The sequence below is a fragment of the Kickxella alabastrina genome (assembly GCF_025024165.1).
Source record: "Kickxella alabastrina strain RSA 675 chromosome Unknown BX661scaffold_22, whole genome shotgun sequence".
NCBI classification, from domain to species: Eukaryota; Fungi; Kickxellomycota; class Kickxellomycetes; order Kickxellales; family Kickxellaceae; genus Kickxella; species Kickxella alabastrina.
Genome location: NW_026251493.1, coordinates 273520 through 293302, shown reverse-complemented (window position 1 = coordinate 293302; position 19783 = coordinate 273520). Strand labels below are relative to the sequence as shown.

Genomic DNA, 19783 nt, shown 5'->3' with positions numbered 1-19783 from the left:
AGACAAAATGGCAATGATCGTCATGTGCGCGGTTGGTAACCAAGTCATGAGAAAAATCACATGTTTTTTGGCGCGACTCGGCAATTTATTTTAATCTACTTTTATGCCAAATATTCAGCAAATAATAAAATTAATTTGGGGACAAAGGTAGGCATAAATAGAAATATTTTGCGTATTGTTTTGTTTGCATGTCGACTATATTAATACATATTTTAATATCTGGTAAACTGTAGATAGCTAAATGATGTTTGATCTAAATGCATTGTCCCTGTTTCCATACATGTTGCTATTGGGAGGCTGATAAAAGCTGGTTTAGGTCGTACGAGGATTCTGCACCATTGTCCCTGTAAATGACATTTTCCATTGGGTAAAACGCGCCTCCTTTGCCGCCAGAAGTGTTTGCTAAAAAAAGCGACCCAGTGTTGTTGGTAGTGGCCGTGTTTGCGCTGACGTCGTACTCATTTTGCAAACCATCCTTGCGCAGTGTATTTATCCATCTGTCTAGGTAGCCCTGCCGGTTAAACATACAGTTGTACATCGGTACTGCCATTATGAGCCACCACAGCATATGTGTTCCGATATGATTCAGGGATGTGGCTAGCAACGCAAGTCTTTGTTCAGAGGATACTGCGGGCGCACATAGTTGAGGGTTGTGACAAATATGAGGTTAGCAAATATTATAAAGCAAATAATCAGCATTTCACGGCTCTCGTTAAATGAACTCTTGATGTTGCGAATCATCCACTGAACGATTACCATGATGAGCAGGTGAGCCACAGAAACACAAACAACGACGCCTTGAAAGATGGGTGAACGTTGCAAATATCGAGTGGCACAATGTACTGCATTGTTATTTCGGGTTTGAGGACCTGCGCGACAATTCCGTAGACAAGCATGCATACGCAATACAAAAGAACGGCAGATACAGCCCAAGACTGTGGTATGGGAGGTATAAATAAAAAACGCGGTACAGGCCATACGCTCTCAACGTAACCAAGGCGCAAAGAGTGCAGATACCCATTAGAATGCGCATCCAGAGCCCGAAAGGCTTGCAGTTGGTCATTGGCGTGTTTGCCAAAGGCACGTGCCCGTTAGTCTGAAGGTCGCCGACAAACCATATGGCACATATTGCTATCATCACAGTCATGAGTATCGGATTTTTGGCCTTGATTGGCGGATAGTTTTTGTTGCGCAGCATATACACGACTGCCAGAAAACTGAAACAGTAAATGATTGAGAAAAATATTATCATGATCATGTCTCCTTTGCCACGCGGGTCCACTGTTACAAAATTGGACTTGCCAGCCTCCACCCGCATCAGCTCGCTCTCAGTGACAGAAAAAGACAGCTGGTTACCCATCTTTAAACAAGATTAAAATAATAAGTGTAGGTCGTAAGATTGAAATATCAAGAATGTTTGTGGAGATTGAAGCAAAAGTAAAATTTTGAGATATTACAAATATAATAAAAAAGAGCAATAGGTTATAAAACGTAAAAAAGGTTAATATGGCAAAGGCTTCGGTTTATTGAATAGGGAATGTGCTGTGTTTTATGCCTTGTCAGATATTTGAAACAATTTAATATTATTCATCTTGGGGATTTTTTACATACAATAGCGTTACATTTGGTGTCAGAATTCGTTAAGCATGATATCCAATTTTTTGAAATCAAGTATATGATCGACATTGCTGCTCCCACACACCAACTTCGTTTCTCAACAGAAAGTTCAGTAAAAATAAATAAAAAACAAACGATTGGCACATGATGTACAAACATGGGGAAGTTCTGCAAAAACGTGTTGCAATATAACTACAATTAATGTTTCGAAAATCTGCATAGTTTGTTTCGATTAATGCATCATTTAAGTTTTACAAAAGAAATGAATAAAGGTTTTCGAAGAAACTGAGTGTACCAAAAATAAAATTATAGAGGCTTGTAAAAAATAGTATGGTGCGATAAGAACCAAATGTGGAAAAGTGATAATCCTCAATCAGAATAAAATGGAAAATCAATTTCTTTGATGCTTATCCTAACCCCATTGACTGGTATTTCTACTCAGTTCAATACACTTGCAATCCAGACCTCCTCTGTTTTAAGCTGCCAGACTCCGGTAGTTTATTTTGAAAAAGGAACTCAAAATAACTATTTTAATTTGGTTTGAAAGAAACCACTACAAATAAACGTAGGGCAATGGTTGTTGACTGTTGACTGCTAACTACTAACTGTTGATGCAAATATATGCAAAGTATAAATTAAGCGGGCATTTTACTTTGTATAACCGGAATCACCCATTCAGCTGGATCACGGGGATTAAAGAACCGCGCTGATATTTATAGCTTGTCTTATAAATGCAAATTCCGACTAGTTCAACAGATTTGCGCTCCAGATAAAACATCACTTTGCAATAATTACGCAATCAAAATTATTCTGATTGTCCACATATAGTGTAGCAAATTTAGATAAGACGTTTGTCTGCCGTATTTATAAACTTATCTACCGCACGCACGCCAAACTTTTAATGGACAACATCAACCACACAGCTGAGCCATGTTTAGTCGCTAAAACCTCAGTAATGAGTCGCATCGTACAGGACTTTCATTGCTCTATCTCACATCTCATGGCCGTCCGCACATTCAAGAATCGCTGGCATGGTGCGTGCCAGTGGTTCCAGTTTGATTCAGGTGAAGAAGAGCTTACCAGAACGCTTAAATTTGCAACGCTCTAATACAGGACAGCCGCCTCAACTACCATGCGCAACGCACTCCCCCAACCTCGGACAGCAGCACCAATGCCCCCCTCAATGGCTACACAAGCAGCTCTGCTACCCAATGCAAGGGGATTATTGTAAATAACAACCCATGTAGCTTTTGATTTTTTATTATTTTTGTAATGAGTCGCACTAAGTCACTGTGCCAAAAAAGCACTATCTGTAAACTTGAAAAAATATGGTGTGCACATGATTCCAATAGCCTAAAAATACGGTTTTGTTTATAATGGTTTTATTACCATGACTAAAAGTTCACGGTTTTTTCGCCCCGTGTGAATTGTTTTTTGTATTCAGACATTTTTATATTTATTAACGTGATTTAGAAGTAGAAGCATGTTCCACACCCACGTGCATTCCTAGCTCGTCTCCTCTTTCTTCTGTGCAACTTTGTGATTTTGAGTTTTACTACTTACAATTCTTAAAAATGACTTTGCCTAAAAATAATGCAAATATCGAATATCGTTATTTGATAAGATGTCATTATTTAGAGGGAAAGAAGCGGTTGGTATTAATTAACTTATACACCGGCATTACGGCACAGGCGCACCTTCTATACAAACGGTTAGAAGGTGGGTTAACAGTTTTAGGCGTGGACGCATAGATATTGAAGATGGGCCCGAAGCGGCCGTCCGAAACTCAAAATTGCACAACTTCATGGCGCCGCTATTCATAAGACAATCGACCAATTTCCACATACAAGAGCTGAGAATTTAGCTGAACAGTACGATTGTTTGGTGACACCAATGCGAAATGTCTTGTGTTATGATCTGAGCTATAAATGTTCACCAGTTATTGGTCCCTCATTCCCTCGCTGATGGGCTTAAGGCAAAGCGCATTGAGTTTTGCTAACAGTTTATCGAGGACTTACCGGCTTGTCCAGAACAAATATATATAACATTGTTACATGCAACGAATCGTATGTCTAATTGAACACGCCATTTTATGGCTTGGCAGCCAAGGCATATGTCATCGGAGATCAGATGCTACCCGCCCAGGTTCGTTCGCACTTTGGTCAAGACAAACTTATTGCTCTTATCTTCTTCAAAACTGGTATTGTCCACGCTAACCTTAACATCAAACTGCGCACTGTCGATAGTGAATACTTTCTCAAGAATGGCATCGATCCCATGGTTTCCAAGTGGAAAAATGCACAAGAACGCCAACCCCAGCAGAATCGTGTTTCGCCAGAACAATGCACCACCTCACAAATCAAAGCATATGTTGGACCACATTTCACAGACTGGGATGAAATAACTTGAAGCACAACCCGTACTCCCCGGATCTAACACCTTGTGCCTTTTGGCCTTTTCCGCATATCAAGAACAAGCTCAGAGGTTGTGATTTAAAGGACATTCACGTGGTGAAAAATGCATGGGAGTCTGAACTCGATTCCCTGACACGCAATGCCTTCGGGGTTTGTTTCAGGCAATGGTTTGAAAGGTGTCAGGGTGTAGTTGAACAAGGAGGTGATTGTTTTATAAAAGATAGAATTCAGTAGTTTTATACGAAAACACACGAACTTTAAGTAACCATGATACATAAATGGGTGCCGTGCCTATCTTGCTAATCCTTTTTGGCATTTTCGTCCAACATTCGAAATATTGTTTCCGGATGGACATGGTGAATAGGATTTTCATTTCGAGTATCATTCGTTTTAATTAGGTAAAAATTGTTTAATAAGAAATCAATTAGATTATGCAGAATAGCGCCATATGTCATTCATTGCTCTGCCCAAACAAATTTCTGCTAATTCCAAAACTACGGCTGTTAAGAATTCATGGGGTAGTCCAGATTTGACTTGTATGAAGAATCAGCGTCCTTGTATCCGTAAATGCTATCTTGGACCGGGTAAAATTGCTCATCGGTTTTGCCCAGAACAGTGTTTGTCAGCAAAAGCGACTCTCGGCCATTCGTAACAAATGTGTCTGGGTCGAATTCGTACATTCTCTGCAATCCGTCCTTGCGCAGCTTGTTGATCCAGTTTTCGAGGTAGCGTTGCCGATTGAACAACAGTTGGCCAAGGGAACTGCCATAATAAGCCACCACAACAAATGCGTTCCGATGTGGTCAATGGAAGTGGTTAATAGCGCAGGTAAACGTTTACGGGATACTGTGGGCGCACGTAGTTCAGGACGATTGCATATATAATGCAAGCAAATATGATTACACAATTGGTTAACATTTCACGACTCTCGTTAAATGAGCTTTTAATGCTGCGTATCTTCCAATGAATAAACACCAAGATTAACCAGGTCAATGCAAGCAACGTAAAAAGAATTGCCTTGTACAAAGTGTGTAGGTTGCAGAGGTCGAGTGCCGCAATATACATAGTCGTTATTTCGGGCTTGAGCACCTGAAAGACAATGCCAAAATAATTAGGCAAAGAAAGTAAATGCAAAGGAAGATAAAGTCCCAGCTATGGTACGGCAAATTCAGGAAAAACACGCGATACAATCCATATGCCCTCAATGTTGTCAAGGCGCACAAGCTGCACACGCCAAGCAAAATTCGCATCCAGAGCCCAAAAGCCTTGCAGTTAGTCATTGGAGTACCTGCCAAAGGCACGTGCCCATTAGCCTGGAGATCACCAACAAACCAAATTATAGATATCGCCATCATCATGGCCATGATTATCGGACTCTTGGACTTGATCGGTGGGTACTTTCTGTTCCACAGCATATAGACTACTGCCAGAACGTCAAGGCAGTACGCGGACGCAATAATAATTACATGGTCATGTCTGCCTGGCCTCGCGGGTCCACTGTTCCTAGCCAGCTTGCTAGAAATTACACGGTTCAGCTCGCTCTCGGTGACAGAAAAGGAGAGCTGATTTCCATTATACAAAAAGGTAATAAATTGGTCAGCCGTCAGTGGGCGGTCAGATTAATATACAAAAAAAATAAAAAAAAATCGAGATAATAACATAAAAATTAAACAGGCGAGCGATACAACGTATATATGTGGCACGTTTCAAAAGGGGGAGTTTTATTCTGTCAGTTGCTTTTGAAAACAATTCAGACAGCATGGCCATCATTTGTTTTGAAAAATTCAGTCGAATGCAAGCAATATCTGAAATCTTTGTGGCTGGGATTGTCGCAATGTCATATTTTCCTTCAAAAAACCACCATATGCAGGTGTGTTGAAATGGAAGTGGTATAAAAACTTGGATAATAAACATAAATTTTCGTCCGCATTTTTTTGCTAATTTTACAGGAAGCAACCTGTTTGTAGTGGTTTAAAGTGCACACTATGCATACAAGCGAATAAACAAAATTGAAAATAATGATCCGTAGAAAATGATCAAATTTATTATTTTAAATAGTGATAAGCGAAAATGGTGGATTGATTCGCATTGATATTCAAACAACAAGAATTTTCCTTTATACGTCACCCTTTGTAATGACATGTGCATTTTCAGGACTGACCACATACAGTTTGGCAACTAAAAAATTTGGTTTGTGGTTTTTTTTAAATTTAGATTAGCAGGTTGTTCGGATTATTTACATGTGTCGAACCTTTAAATATTTTGTATGGCTTGTATTTTTGGCGTATACATTTGTTTCAATTGATTTTGATGCACACCAAACATTGGCTTGGCCAAACTTTAGGTTGTTTTAAGTATTGACAGCAAAGGAATCAACATTGTTTGTTTTTGTTTTAACCACGTGGAGATCATATAGAAGGGACGAGATAAAAGACGCCGTCCTATGTTCTCCTCGTAGAGAACTAATACTCTAAATTCTCCAACTACTTGTAACATATATCATGCATAAAAAGCTATGCACCTTGGTAACATATTATCAGTATAGCTTTGCATATGATAATACGCAAATAGGACACTATTATAAATACGTTCATAATTTCACAGCCCAAGTAAATATAAACCAAATTAAATAGCTAAAGGCACTTGGGGGTGTGACTAAACATCTGTTCTGTTGTTGTCAGACTGCTGTTGTCGCATTGCATGATGCATGTGTAGAAAAAACTTGCATGGTTAGGGCTATCATACTGCAGCATAAGAATTCGTTTATATTTGTGACAACTGATTTTTTATTTTAATTTTCTACATGCAAAAAAACGGATATGACAAGGTCGCGTGGTCTACGCGCCAATATGTCATTGATAATTAATAACTTATTACGTGCTCTTTTTCAACAGTGGCCGTAGGTCGCGTTGGTGGCTTGGGCTATTGCCGACATCCGACGTGCTCCCATTGGCACTTGATGCCCAATTGCCATTATCAGAATCGCCTGGATGATAGTTGGACCACGAGTTAGACCTAATTCCTTGTTCGGAACCACCCTGCAGATCAGACACCGAGCGTGTGTGGCTAGTCTGTGACAAATAATTATTGCGAGCATTCATGCGACGGCGGTTATATTTCCTACCAGAACGGCCATGCCTTGATCCCAGTGTCTTCGACACCAGTTCTTGCTGCCTGGTTAGCATTGGCTGGATATAATGGCGGTCAATATCGTATATCATCGAGCGATCGAACGACCTGTAGCTGTTCTTGATGCGCGCAATCCAGGATTCGCCGGTCTCGGCCCAGGACGACGAAAATCGGCTGAATGCTTGTGGGAGATGGTGCATGGCAATTGGTTCAGCAGACTCGCCATTCAGATCTTCAGCCGCCACATCCAGAATCTGGCTGTCAAGCGGGAGGGCAGCGATTGGTGGCGTCGGGCCAAAGCTGGGACTGGGCGAAGAGTCGCGGAATTGGCGCGGCGCAAGGTTGATTATGCCGCGGTTTCCCGCCTGCCACTGGGACTGCCAATTTTCCTCGTCATCATCTCCTTCGTCGTCCTCATCGTAGTCTGCGCCGCGAGCATCGAGATCATCGTCCTCATCAGAAGAGTCTGGCTGCGGAACGCCGGTCCTGATTCCAAGCAGCTGGACAACCTGGGGTGTTGTGCCGCCAAATATCGTCACGCTGAGAACACCACGCACAAACAGTGGTGCGCAACAATGGGCCGTTTTTGCCTGAAACCTCGCTGGCCAGCGCAACAGCCACGGCACCACGCAATCCGCCCAAAACAGCATGGTCTGCTCCTCGTGCGTAACAGGTTGGGCCGACGAGGGCGCTGACGGATGGCGATACTTGAATATAGCGTTGAGCACACGTGACAGCGGGAAAATAGCCGAGTAGCGCGAGATGCAGGTGGCAATCATCACAAACACAATAAACACGGGGCGGAAGAGCACATCGGAAGCAGTAAACAGTGAAATGCCCAGGTATATGAAGACAAAGTTCTCAGCTAGACCGGACAGCAGGTGGAAGAGATAGCGGGTTGCCCGCTTGCTCTTTGTGGACAGCGATCGGTAGGCGTAGTGGCGCATGGTCGCAGCGCAGAACAGTAGCGAGACAATGCCCGAGAGCTCGATGGCGTTGGAAAACAAGTATGACTGGTACGCCAGCAGAAGCACCAAGGATGCCTCGATGGACGGGTACTCGTACAGACGCGTGTACTTGCACAGCAGCGACATAAACACGCCCATTGCCATTCCGACCAGTAGCGAAGCGGTAAAAACAAACATGAACGACGAGAGCATGCCCGGAATAGCGCCCATGGTAAAGTCTTGTCCGGCTGAGCGCAGGTTGCCCAGTGTGACAAAAAGTACAATTGCCACAGCGTCGTTGAAGACCGTTTCGCCAAAAATGATGGAAAACAGCTTCGGATCCACGCGCAGCTGCTCGAAGACAGCCAGGATTGTGACTGGATCTGTGGCCGACAGAATAGTGCCAAGCATCAGCGAGTCGAGCAGAGAAAACTCAATATTCTCTATGCCTGTGAACGAGTAGATCTGTACCAGAATGCCAATGACCACTGCGCTCACAACGGTGCCGACAAATGCAAATGTCAGCACGGGCGCCATGTTTCGCGTTATAGAAGTCTTTTGCAGGTTGTAGCCGCAGTTGAGGATGATGGGTGGCAGAAGCATGTTGAAAAAAACGGTGTGGTCAAAGGTGACCATGCGCTTGATGTACTCTCCCGTGCTGAACCTCAGAATGAGCCCGACAAACATGCCGGCAAATATGGACAGCACTGTTTCATGAACGACGCGGATTTTCCAACGCTGCAGGTAGTAAGATGTGAGGAGTGCGGCTATTAGAGGCTGACCAGGATAAGCAGCGCCTGAGAGGAAGCGCGTTCCTCGTCCTCTGGCAGCGGCTCTGAAGAGTCGTCAGGGGGACCAGGGATTAGCGTCGATGTCGTGTCTGTGAATGAGCTGAGTATAGAGGTAGTTGCGGTCGAAATAAGGGTGGTGACGGAGGTGGACAGGAGCGTCGACAGTTGTTGTGCGCTGTCACCGCTTGTGCTGGCAGTAGCGGCTATACTGCTGTGATCCATGGATACTGTGGGGGTTTAAATAATATTCCTGCTGTCTATGCCCAATGCTGTGAGGTGAATCCAAGTAACAAATGAATACGACCACAATTGACAAGTAAAGAAAAGATAGAAAAAAGAATATTTATTTACAAAAAATGATAAAGCTCAAAAAGAAAAGAAATAGAAAAAGAGCATTAACTGTCGGACACACCAAAACACGAAGGAAAAAAGAAAGAAAAAAGTAGAAAGGGCGCACGCGGCATTCAAATATAAATGCCGCAAATATAAGCTGGTGATGGAGGGCGATGGTGTTGTATCGTCATCATCATTAGGGGGAGAGGATGGTGACTGGCATGGATGAAGGCAGTAGCGAAATCAAAAGGCAAAGACTCTGGAGGACCTGGAAGGTCCAAAAACAGACGCAGGCAAGCAGGCCCAAAACAACTCTGTAGACGGCCAGCACCCAGTCCAGCGTTGACCAGATCTTGCGCACAGGGCGGACATTGACGGCATGGTCTTGGCCACCAGCAATGATAGCTGAAGCAGCAGCCTCGGAGTCAGACTGTGAGTGGTCAATGGACCTGTCGCTCTTGGAAGATGACGGTACCAATGGTAACGATAATGCAGTGTCCGAATCAGGTTTCGAAATAGATGCAAGGAGATGGTCAGCATGCTGCGGCACCGAGACAGGTCGCCTTTGCAAGGGAACAAGGGTCAGTTTGCTGCCAATGCCAGAATGAGCAGTGTCGACTGTGCGTTCGGATGGCAATAGTTCCGCGGCATCCTTGATGCAAGCACCAGCAGCAGCAGAATCAGTGCACTCAAACAGATGCGGCCATAGCTCAGGGCGCAAGCGCTGAAGGGCCGGAGAGTGCTGGGCAGTGGCGGCCTCCCAAAATCCAGGGACGAATATCGACGGAACCATGCTGTAAATGCCGTTCTCCAGCACCAGCAACATGTTGGACTTTGCCAATTGCTGCGACTGTTGCTGCGACTGCTGTTGCTGACCAAAGCCGATGACCAGAGGGATGGCGCGCGAGACAACGTACGCCACGCTGCTGGACAGACCAGTGGCAGCAAGTGAGGCGTGGCGCCAGATCGGGCGCAGGGCCTCGACCCAACCATAGAGACCGCAGAAAGGCATCTCTGCCCAGCAATGCTTACTTGCAAAGAAATGGCAGCCAGCGCAGGCCGATTGCTGTGCCGCGAAGGCGCAGAGAGACAGTGTGGACAGCAGCATGGGCTGCGCGCCCAGCCAGCATCCATATGCGATTCAGGAGAGCGGCGGCGACAGAGTAGAAGAATGCCGCAACGGAGCGGGCGCCATGCATGATGGTCTCGAGCAGCGATGTGAGCCAGCGCTTGGAGCGCTGTGCCTGAGCATCACCAGGCAATCTTATGGTCTGGCTCTGGTTCAGATCTTGACTTTGGTAGACAGGGCGCAGCACAAGCGGAGTGCCGTCGTCGGCCTGTGGCAGCCACGTGTTTGCAGCTCCAGGCGGCGGAGCATGGCGTACCACTCAGAGTACGCAGGCGACAGGGCAAACGTGGACAGCGACACGGGCAGAGCCGGCGCATGGGGCGTGTAGCCCAGCTGCAGATCAACAGTGGCAGGCGAAACGGGCACAATGAGGTCCGGCCACAGCCACCACACGGCATACCCCAGCGAGATGTGCGCGTGCGACGACACACGGCGCGCCAGCCGCAGCGCCACGCGTACAAGAGGCGCGGCAGCGAGTCGGCTTCGAGCGATTGCAGCAGGATGCGGCGGGAAACAATGCGCTCGACAGCCAAGGCCGGCAAATCGGCGTCCGTAAGAGTTGTGTTTGCTGCGGTGAAAGAGTCGGACGAGAGTCGGAACCGTACTCCGCGGCCGTGCTTTGAAAGACGAGGAAGACGCAGGCGTGGCTGCCACCTCGCTCTTGAAGTGACTCGCAGCGCACATGCTGGCGGCCGGCTGTGCCAACAGCTGCTGCTGGATTTGAATCTGGGGGTGGACGTCGAGATCCAGCGGCTGGACGACAATTGGCTCCATATCAAGCTCGCGGCGGCCGAGGTCCAGCATCGGCTCGAGGCTAGGCGCGGCCCACAGCGGCTCGACAAGCGATGCAACTGGAAGCACGTACGCGCGCTCGGAGATGAGCCCAGCGGTGCGCAGGACGCTGGGCCACGTCATGGCCAGGCTGCAGACGATCCACACGTACGCTAGCAGCAGCGTCGGAGACACGGGGCGCGCGTGGCGGTCAAGAAGCAGGAAGACGCGGCGGCCCCACATGCGTGCCTTCAGCGCGCGCTCAGGCTGGATGCCGCCGGGCAGCAGCAGCGTGTGGGCAGCCGGCGACGCTGCTGCCTGGCGCTGCAGGTGGCGGTAGAAGCTGGCGAGGTCAGCGCCCGACGAGAAGAACAGCCGCGACACGTGCGGGCTGGGAGCCGGGTCGGGCAGTGACGGGTCGGGCAGCACCAAATTGGGCACGATGGGTCGATGGCAGCCAGCACGGTGGGGTGCAGCAGCAGGCGCGGCAGGCAGTCCCACTGGCGCGCGCGCAGCAGCACGGCGGCATACGACGACGCGAGGAAGCGCAGCGGGTGCACCGAGTCCTCGACCGACGCGCCCATCGACAGCAGCCCGAACATGACGACGACAAACAGCAGCGCGGCCGACAGCAGCTGGCACGCCGTGGCCAGCATGTGCGGCACGAGCGGCGGCGCGGTCTCCAGTGGCATCTCGGCGGCCGCGCCCTCCTCGCGCGCCTGGAAGTACTCAAAGGCGTGCGTCAGGTCGGGCGCGCCGACGAATATGGCGCTCAGCGCGCCACGGCCAACCTGCACCACCACCAGCAGCCAGCACAGCGCCGTGGTGGCCACTAGCACGGCGGCCGACACGCTGCCGACGAGGCTGACGGCAGCGCCAGCGCCAGATCCAGACCCGGACCCAGATCCGGACCCGTCCGCCGGCACCTTCAGCAGCCCGCTGCGCTCGGTGCGCGCCATCTCGCCGCGCACAAACAGCAGCTGCGCGTGGTACTTTCGGATCTGCCGCGACAGCCGCTGCATCTCGCGCTCGCGCTCGCGCTCGCGTCGCCGCAGCGACTGGGCCGCTGTGCCAAAGTCGTCGTCGCTGGACGCGGGCTCGTCGCTAGGCGCGTCCGGCTCGGGCATGGTGGCCAGCGACCGCGAGCCGCGCAGCGTGAGCGACGCCGTGCGGCTGTGCGCCGGAGCTGCAAACCGGGCCGATCCGCGGAGCAGCGGCGACGGCGGCGGCAGCGCCACCGGCGGCAGGCTCAGCGCCGACGCGCCGCGCGGCCGGCTGCCAGCCACGCGGCCGCGGCCCCCAAGCGCAAAGTTGGAGTTGCGCGGCCGCACACCAAGCGGCTCCGGTTCTAGTTCCAGCTCCGGCTCGCTGAGGCTGTCCCGGCGGCCTGCGCCCCGCCGCGCCACGAGCCAATGGCCTGCTCGAGCCGCAACTCAATTCGCGCTCGCTCGAGCCGCAGCCGGCGGTAGCGCGCCTGCGCAACGCGTGCCTCGTCGCGGCGGCGGCCGACGCAGCCGTGCAGCCACGCAAACAGCGCCCATGTGCCGCGCGGCACCAGCGCAAGCACAGCCGGCAGCGCACCGCACACGCAGCCGGCGTGGTGCACGGCATAGCGCAGCGTGGCCCCGCGCCCGCCACGCCCGCCAATGATCGCGCGCCACGCACCTAGCAGCAGCGCGGCGCCGAGGCCCCAGCGCAGCAGCGCAATGCGCAGCCGCCGGAGCGTGGGCGCGCGGCGCGGCGTGCCTTCAAACAGCACGCCCATAGGCACGACGAACGCCGCCGTGCCGACGCTGGCGACCGACTGGTACTGCCACAGCCGCCGCAGCACCGGAGGAAAGTCCGAGCTGGCGCCGGCGTCGGCCCACGATCCGGATCCGGATCCGGATCCGCCCGGGCCTAGCAGCGTCGCCGGCAGCAGCCACAGGCGCCACAATGGCGCTGTGCGCGGCAGGTGGTCCATCGCGTTGGCCAGTGCAACCGTCGCAGCGACCAGCACGCCCGTCAGCAGCGCCGCTGCCAGCCCGGCCGCCGCCACAACCAGCGCAACCTGCCGCGCGCGGAACGCCGACGCGTACGGCGCAACCAAAAAGCGGCGCCGTGCCTCCTGCTTCGGGTGCGGCTGCGGCTGCGGCTGCGGCTTGGTCGCCCGCGCCACAGCCACGTACGATCCCACAAACAGGACCAGGTACGCAGCGCAGCATACGATGTGTTCGCGGGTGACCACGCAGAATTGCAGAAACTCAGGCGTCATGATGTTGCGGTGGTCGCTCTCGACCTCATTGCTGCGCTTCATGTCGGCCAGAAACGCCGCCGCATTGGCTGTATGCTCATTTGCACGTGCGAGTGCGACTGTGGCTGTGACTGCAAGCGTAGAGAGGAATAAAAGTAAGTCAGCCATTCTCGCATTGTCTTTAATGATGAATTTGCAGCTGTAATTGCGCCCAGGGAAAAGAAGAGAGTAAATAACCAGAGTAGAGTGGGAAAACCCAAATAGGCTGTCCAAAAGCAAAGTATAACAAAGTTAAATGTAAACACAACCTGGAGAGAAAAGAGTGGAAAAATGTTTGGCGAAACGACTTTCGCTTTCGTCCGTCGAAACTCGAAAAATGCGCGAAAGTGCACAGAAATGCGACAAAAATGCATCCTGCACAAATGGCCAATGGGAACTGAGAGCTGAGAATGCCCGCACGTGATACTGATAAAGGAGAATGCTGCAAAAGCCAGTCTGCGCGAAGCGCTACGCCGTCGTCGCTGTCGACAGAAGCAGTGGCGATGCCTCTGACGCTGGCGCTGGCGCTGGTTCTGATACTGGCGCTGATGCTGATGCTGATGCTGGTGCTGGCGTTGATGCTGATGCTGATTCTGGCGCTGGCGCTGGTCCCAATTCCGCTGCAGCCCTCGCCTGCGCAGCCTCCTTGCGCTCGAACATTAGGCAAATGGCCAGCAGCACACCCTGCAGCACGGCAGCGACGAACGTCGAGATCCAGCTCGACCAGTTGACGCCCGGGCGGATGGCAATAGAGTACGCAAACACAAAGCCGCCTGGCGTCTGCATCATCATCATCGGGATGCTCAGCGCGCCGACAGCCTGCGCGCGCCACGTCTTGATGATCTGCGGGAAGAACTGCAGGCACGTCAGGCACAGGCTGAACAGCCCTAGCAGGCTGGCCCACGTGCGCGTCGGCCCAGCGTACGGCCCCACAGCCACCACCAGCAGCCCACTCATTGCCAGGCACACTGCCGCGTGCGCGGTCACCGCCGCCGCCACCCACAGCGCCGTCCGCCACTCAACTGACTTTGGCCGCTTGCTGGCAGCCTGTCGCAGCAGCGCCTGGCTCTCGGCCCCCTCGCCCTCGCCAACTGCCTCGTACTTGCTCTGCGCCGGGAAGAACCACATAAACAGCACGAACGTCACGTAGAACATCAGGCCCTGGATGCACACCTGCGCAATGCCCAGCAGGCTGGCCACGCACTGCCCCGCCGTCTGCACTGTGCAGCACTGCAGCACGATAAACTGCAGCAGGATGATGTTGGTAATGTTTGACCTGCACCCACTGTTCCCAGCAGAATGAAGTATGGGCTGAGCCCGTCGCTCGACCGCCGCTGCAGGATCTTGATGTGCTGCGGCAGGTACGACAGAAACGTCCCCACGCACAGCAGCGCCGTCAGCACCGTATTCTGCGACGACGGCACCTCCCCGCATATCGTCGGGTCAAACGCCATCATTTGTGTGTAAGCTTTTTATGGTCGGCTGTGAATTAGCTTGAGAAATATCAAAAATATAACAAAATAGGGACAAGAAAGTGTAAATTCTTTATATAATTTTTTTGATCAAAAGGAAAACAGAAGACAGAAAAAACACTGCTCAGCACTATATACAAACGTGCGCGCTCTACCCACACGCCTGACCAGTCTAGAAGGACGAAAAGCAGCCCACGCTCTGCCTGTTTATGCACACGTGCCAATCCAACCAATTTACTTCTCACCCGACACATCGTCGTCGCCAACAGTTGCGGGGCCATCGGCGTCAGCAACAGCGTCGTCTTCACCAGCAACAGCAGGCTCAGCCTTTCCAGCATCTTCAGCATCTTCGCTGGCAGCAGGGTCAGAGACCTCGACAGACTCGGAAACCACAGCCTCGGAGGCTAAAGTTGCATCGCTTACTGGAGCAGCCCGCACTGGACGCCGTGCCACTGCCGGCAACGGGGCTTTCTGGTCGTTGGCGCGGGTGTCGCCCCAGTTCTGGCCAACGTCGACCTGCCCGCCGTCGGTCTGACAGTGCCAGCACCCGCAGCACCCGCCGGCCTCGTCAATATTGCTCTGCCCGCTGTTAGTCTAGCAGCATCGGCAGTGCCCGCCGGCCTTGTCACCGTTGGTCTGCCTGCCGTTGGTCTAGCAACTGCCGGTCTCGGCGTTGTGCCACTTGCCGTGACGATCCCGATGCCAATGTCGGCGCCGGTCTGACGCGCAAAGCAGCACCTACCGTTGAAACAGGGCGTGTCGAGGTTGGACCTGCAGGCGCAGTCGCTGAACCTGTTGATGATGTAGGCCGGCACACCGGCACAGGGCGCGTGCCACTCGTAGCAGGGCCAGCGCCCGGCCCATTCACTAAAGCGCGCCTAGCTGCCGCTGCGTCGGATGCTGCCGTCCTCGCGGGTGCTGGCCCGCCGCCAACAGGTGCCCTCACCAATGGACGCCTGACTGAAGAGGCTGTGGTAGGAGAGGCAGGGGTGACAACCCTGGGCCTCGTAGGGCCAGAACCAGGCATTGAATCCAAAGCTGAAGCTGCTGCTCCAGCGGCAGCAGCAGGTCTGGCAGCCCGCGTCGATAATGCCCCTGCGACAGGGCGCGTCCGAAGAGTTGATACCGATACATCTGTCGGTGTCCGGGTGGAGACCGTGTCCGTAGTCGCCATACGCCTAGTGGTAGATCTCCCTGCTGTAAGCGGTACTGCTGCTGCTGCTGTTGCTACAGGCCTGGTTGCAGTCGTGCTCCTAGCCGATGATGATGTTGCTGACACTGCAGGCGCACGACGGACAGTTCCAACTGCTGGTGCAGCAGTGGTGCCGTTGGCCGAGGGTGCCCTGGCAACACTGCCAGCAGACGCGGTACGGGAGGTTGCTGGTGTCGTTCCAGCCGGCCTGGTGGGTGTTCTGGCAGCGGCTCCCGGAGCTCCTAGAGTCGATGACGTGGTCCTGGTCCGTGATGAAAGTGGCGTCGCTACTCCAATAGTCCCGCGCCGAGCCGCCGCCAAGGGAGAAACGGTGGATGGTGCATTGCCGCCGGCAGGCCCTGGTACAGATGTTTTGCGCATGCCCCTGGCCACTGTAGCCGATTCAGGAGTCGAGGTTGGCGCAGTGCGCGACTGGGGCGTGTTGGGAGGTTTGCCAACTGTGCTTGCCTTGGTTTCAACTGGGTCAGTAACTGCGGGCGCGGTCTCCTCAGTCTTCGGATCCTCCGTCGCTGTTCCAGCTGCCTCCTTGGTCTCCACTTCTTTGGTCGTCGTTTCAACTGCCTTCTCAATCTTCTCCTCATCCTTTGCTTCTTTGGTCGTTGTTTCAGCCACCTCCTCGGCCTTTGGATCCTCAGTCTCGGCCGCTTTGCTGTTGGATTCATCAACCGCTCTGATGAGCGCTCCTCCACATCTTTCGCCAGGGCGTCTACGTTACCAATGGACAGACCAGCCCCAATGTTCAGTGACTTGACCTCGCCTTCTGCGTCAGTTGCCGCTCTGCTATTCTCGCTAACATGATGGCGCAGCGGTACATGGGCAACTGCCGCAAGCGCCATGGGAACGCAATCTTCCAAGTCATTGCCAAGGAAGGGTGACTTCAAACGCCCAACCTTTTTCACTGCCGATCCCGAGCCTTGTCCGAGCTGACGGTCGGCCTGAAGGAAGGGCGACGATGCTAGCCGCTTGCCGAGCGGGGTCGCCTTATCAAGACCGGGCAGCTTGGCCTCGAGGGGACTAAGACCTCCTGACTCAAGCGCTGTGCCTGGGATGGGTCCACCGTTGGAGGTATCTGTTGGCGCTTCAACAGCTGGCTTTTCAGCGGTTTGATCCTCAGCAGCAAACTCTTTCTCGGTGCTATCCTTGACTGCCGGGGTCTCTGCAATTGGCTCCCCAGCTGCTGGTACATCGACATCGACATTCACATTGGTGACTAGCGCCTCGACAGCGGTCGCAATGGGAGCGGTATGTTCGGCAGGAGCAGCAACCTCCTTGGCGGAATCCTTGTTTTCAACCTCGGGCTCGACCTTAGTGGCAATGTTGACCTCTGGCTCGGCCTTGGGCTTGACTTCAACCTCAGGCTCAGTCGGTGCATCGACGACCAACGAGTCCTGCTGCTCTGTCAATATTGTCTCTTGAGCAACAGGTTTTTCGTCTGTCTTGGCCACCTCGACTGCCTCGGCCGGCTTGAATTCTTTGACTGTCTCCATCGGTTTAACTTCCTCGACTGTCTCAACAGTCTCAACAGCCTCAACAGTCCCATCAGCCTCAACTTCCTCGAACGGCTTGACTTCCTCGACTGCCTCGACCGGCCTGACTTCCTCGATTGCCTCGACCGGCTTGACTGCCTCGACAGCCTCGACCGGCTTAACAACCTCAATAGCCTCGACCTCCTCCACTGCCTCAACCGGCTTGACTTCCTCGACCGGCCTGGCCTCCTCGACCAGCTTGGTCACTGGCTGAGCTACAGTTGCAGCCACGGCCTCTTCCTCTAGCTTTTCCTCTGCGGCACAGTTCTCATTGATCAGCTCTGCAGAAAACACAATGGAAAGCGGGTCGTCTGAGGGCTGAAGAATCTTGAAATCGCCGCCAAGCAAACCATAGAACACGGCATCCGTTGACCTCTTAGCCTCCTGGTGATCCTTGCTAGCATGGACGGCATTCTTCTGGGCATCCAGGCCGTACTTTGCGCGCAAGCTATTACGGGCCTCGAACTTGGCTGTCTTGGGGTTGGTCGGGCCGACCAGGTTGCGCCAGGTGGCAATGGCGTCTGCGCCCTCGAGCACAAGCGCCAGCGAGTGGCCGCTGGTCACAAATTCAATGATCCGGTCATATACGGGGAAAGAGCTCATGTCACCGTAGATTTTCTCGGCCACATCAGTGGTCAACCGCACCTCCTCCTGGGCGACAATTGTGAATCCCTTCTCAATGATCTGCTTGATCAACTGCTTGCGGTACCGCGGGTACGCGTCGGGCTTGATGAGGGCAAACGTGCGCTCGTTAGACGGGTCGGAGGGCTTGAGAAGCTCGCTGGCCCCAGAGGCGGAGGCAGAGTCAGAGGATATCTGAGAATCAACAGGATCTTCGCTCTGTTCCCGGGAAACAGCAGGGGTGGCCTCGTCGTCGCTCTCATCGGACTGGACGGCCGTGGTGGTCGTCACAGAATTGTTGGCAGGAGAAATGACATCGACAGAAGTCACAGTCTGCTTGCGCTTGTTGCGGCGCTTCTGCTTCTTCTTCTTCTTCTTCTTGTCGTCGCCCTCGGCAGTAGCGACAGCCGTGTCCACCACGGGCTCGGGAGCCAGGTCTGCGACCGGCACAGAAGATGACTCTGCGACCGGCACAGAAGATGACTCTGCGACTGGTTCTTGCTCGGACTCTTCAACGACATCCTCCTCGGGCTGGATCGTGGGATAGAAGAAAAAACTCAGCTCGCGCTGTGCAGACTCGGCAGAATCGCTGCCGTGGACTGCGTTCCGTGGACCGTCGGCTCCCAGCACGGCGCGGATGGACTGCGGGGCCAGCTGGCGTGCGGCGGCAGGGCTGGTAGGGCCAATCATCGTGCGCCAGCCGCGAATGACGTCGTCTCCCTCGATCAGCAGCGCGACGAGGGGCCCACTGGACATAAAGGCAACCAGGCCGTCGAAAAAAGGCTTGCCGGCATGCTCAGCGTAGAAGGCGCGAGCCTGGGCGTTGGACAGCTTGATCTCCACGCGGTCCTTGATCAGGTACCCCCGTCCGGTGATTCGGCGGATGACGTGGGACACAGCCTTCTCGTCCTGCGCAATGTCGGGCTTGATCAAGGCCAGAGTGTTGAATACTGACTCGCCGCGCTGCATCAGAAAGTTGTCGTAGGGCAGCTCGGGCACCTTGTCTGAGAACACGAGGGCCAGCTGGTTGGCGGCGTCCTCGGGCTCCTGCGAGCCGTCGACGGCATTCCGGATGCGGTCGACAGCGAGGATGCCGCGGATACTGTCGCTGTCGCGGCCAGAGCCATCATTGGGGTCATCAGAGCCCATGGTCAGCTGCCAAAAGAGCGTGGCGTTGATCTTTGACAGTTCCAGCGCCATGCTCGGCGCGCTGGTAATGTAGTCTACCCAGTCCTGGTAGTCAGCGTCAGTGGCCTTTTCCGGGAACAGCGCATCAGCAACATCCTTTGACAGCCAGATGAGCTTCTGGCGCACAATCTCAAACTCGTTCAGCTTGATCAGGGCGTCGACCTGCTGGTATTTGAAGGGGGTCAGCGCGTCGGGCTTGACAATGGCAAATGTCCTGTTTGCGATGGCTTCGGCGGTGTAGCTGCTGCTGTTGGCGTTGGAGTTGTCCATGGCTGCGCGTGTGGTTGTGTTGCGCGTGCGGCGGTCGTATTGCGCGGGGTTAATGTCTTCAAAAAGCAGAGACACGCCAAAGTGCGGAGG

At 52.8% G+C, this 19783-nt stretch overlaps 6 protein-coding genes across 6 annotated transcripts; all 6 read right to left on the bottom strand.

Moving 5' to 3' along the window:
- Window positions 1-178: 178 nt before the first annotated feature.
- BX661DRAFT_186728 (uncharacterized protein) lies at window positions 179-1576 on the bottom strand. Its single transcript, XM_051537088.1, is given in 7 exon segments — window positions 179-344; window positions 356-402; window positions 417-501; window positions 529-611; window positions 629-744; window positions 786-935; window positions 965-1576. 7 exon segments carry the CDS (start codon window positions 1358-1360, stop codon window positions 313-315), a joined length of 909 nt encoding a protein of 302 aa, XP_051389704.1. The 5' UTR covers window positions 1361-1576; the 3' UTR covers window positions 179-312.
- Window positions 1577-4493: 2917 nt separating this feature from the next.
- On the bottom strand, window positions 4494-5704 carry BX661DRAFT_186724 (uncharacterized protein). The gene is made up of 3 exons (XM_051537087.1): window positions 5213-5704; window positions 4948-5183; window positions 4494-4793 (listed from the first exon to the last, which is right to left on the bottom strand). Exons 1-3 carry the CDS (start codon window positions 5444-5446, stop codon window positions 4535-4537), a joined length of 729 nt encoding a protein of 242 aa, XP_051389703.1. The 5' UTR covers window positions 5447-5704; the 3' UTR covers window positions 4494-4534.
- A 3550-nt stretch (window positions 5705-9254) lies between these two features.
- BX661DRAFT_186722 (uncharacterized protein) lies at window positions 9255-12350 on the bottom strand. Its single transcript, XM_051537086.1, has 6 exons — window positions 11573-12350; window positions 10989-11522; window positions 10582-10841; window positions 10323-10519; window positions 9517-10210; window positions 9255-9488 (listed from the first exon to the last, which is right to left on the bottom strand). The coding sequence occupies exons 1-6, from the start codon at window positions 12256-12258 to the stop codon at window positions 9475-9477; spliced, it is 2385 nt and encodes a 794-aa protein (XP_051389702.1). The 5' UTR covers window positions 12259-12350; the 3' UTR covers window positions 9255-9474.
- Window positions 12351-13701: 1351 nt separating this feature from the next.
- BX661DRAFT_56403 (uncharacterized protein) lies at window positions 13702-14960 on the bottom strand. The gene has a single exon (XM_051539270.1). It carries the CDS (start codon window positions 14835-14837, stop codon window positions 13872-13874), a length of 966 nt encoding a protein of 321 aa, XP_051389701.1. The 5' UTR covers window positions 14838-14960; the 3' UTR covers window positions 13702-13871.
- A 3026-nt stretch (window positions 14961-17986) lies between these two features.
- BX661DRAFT_125196 (nucleoside-diphosphate kinase) lies at window positions 17987-18364 on the bottom strand (the record flags this gene model as incomplete). The annotated part of the gene is made up of 1 exon (XM_051532444.1): window positions 17987-18364. A coding segment is annotated over one exon (378 nt), but the record flags the coding sequence as incomplete, so codon positions are not given.
- Window positions 18365-18781: 417 nt separating this feature from the next.
- BX661DRAFT_145493 (nucleoside-diphosphate kinase) lies at window positions 18782-19204 on the bottom strand (the record flags this gene model as incomplete). The annotated part of the gene is made up of 1 exon (XM_051533121.1): window positions 18782-19204. A coding segment is annotated over one exon (423 nt), but the record flags the coding sequence as incomplete, so codon positions are not given.
- Window positions 19205-19783: the final 579 nt, after the last annotated feature.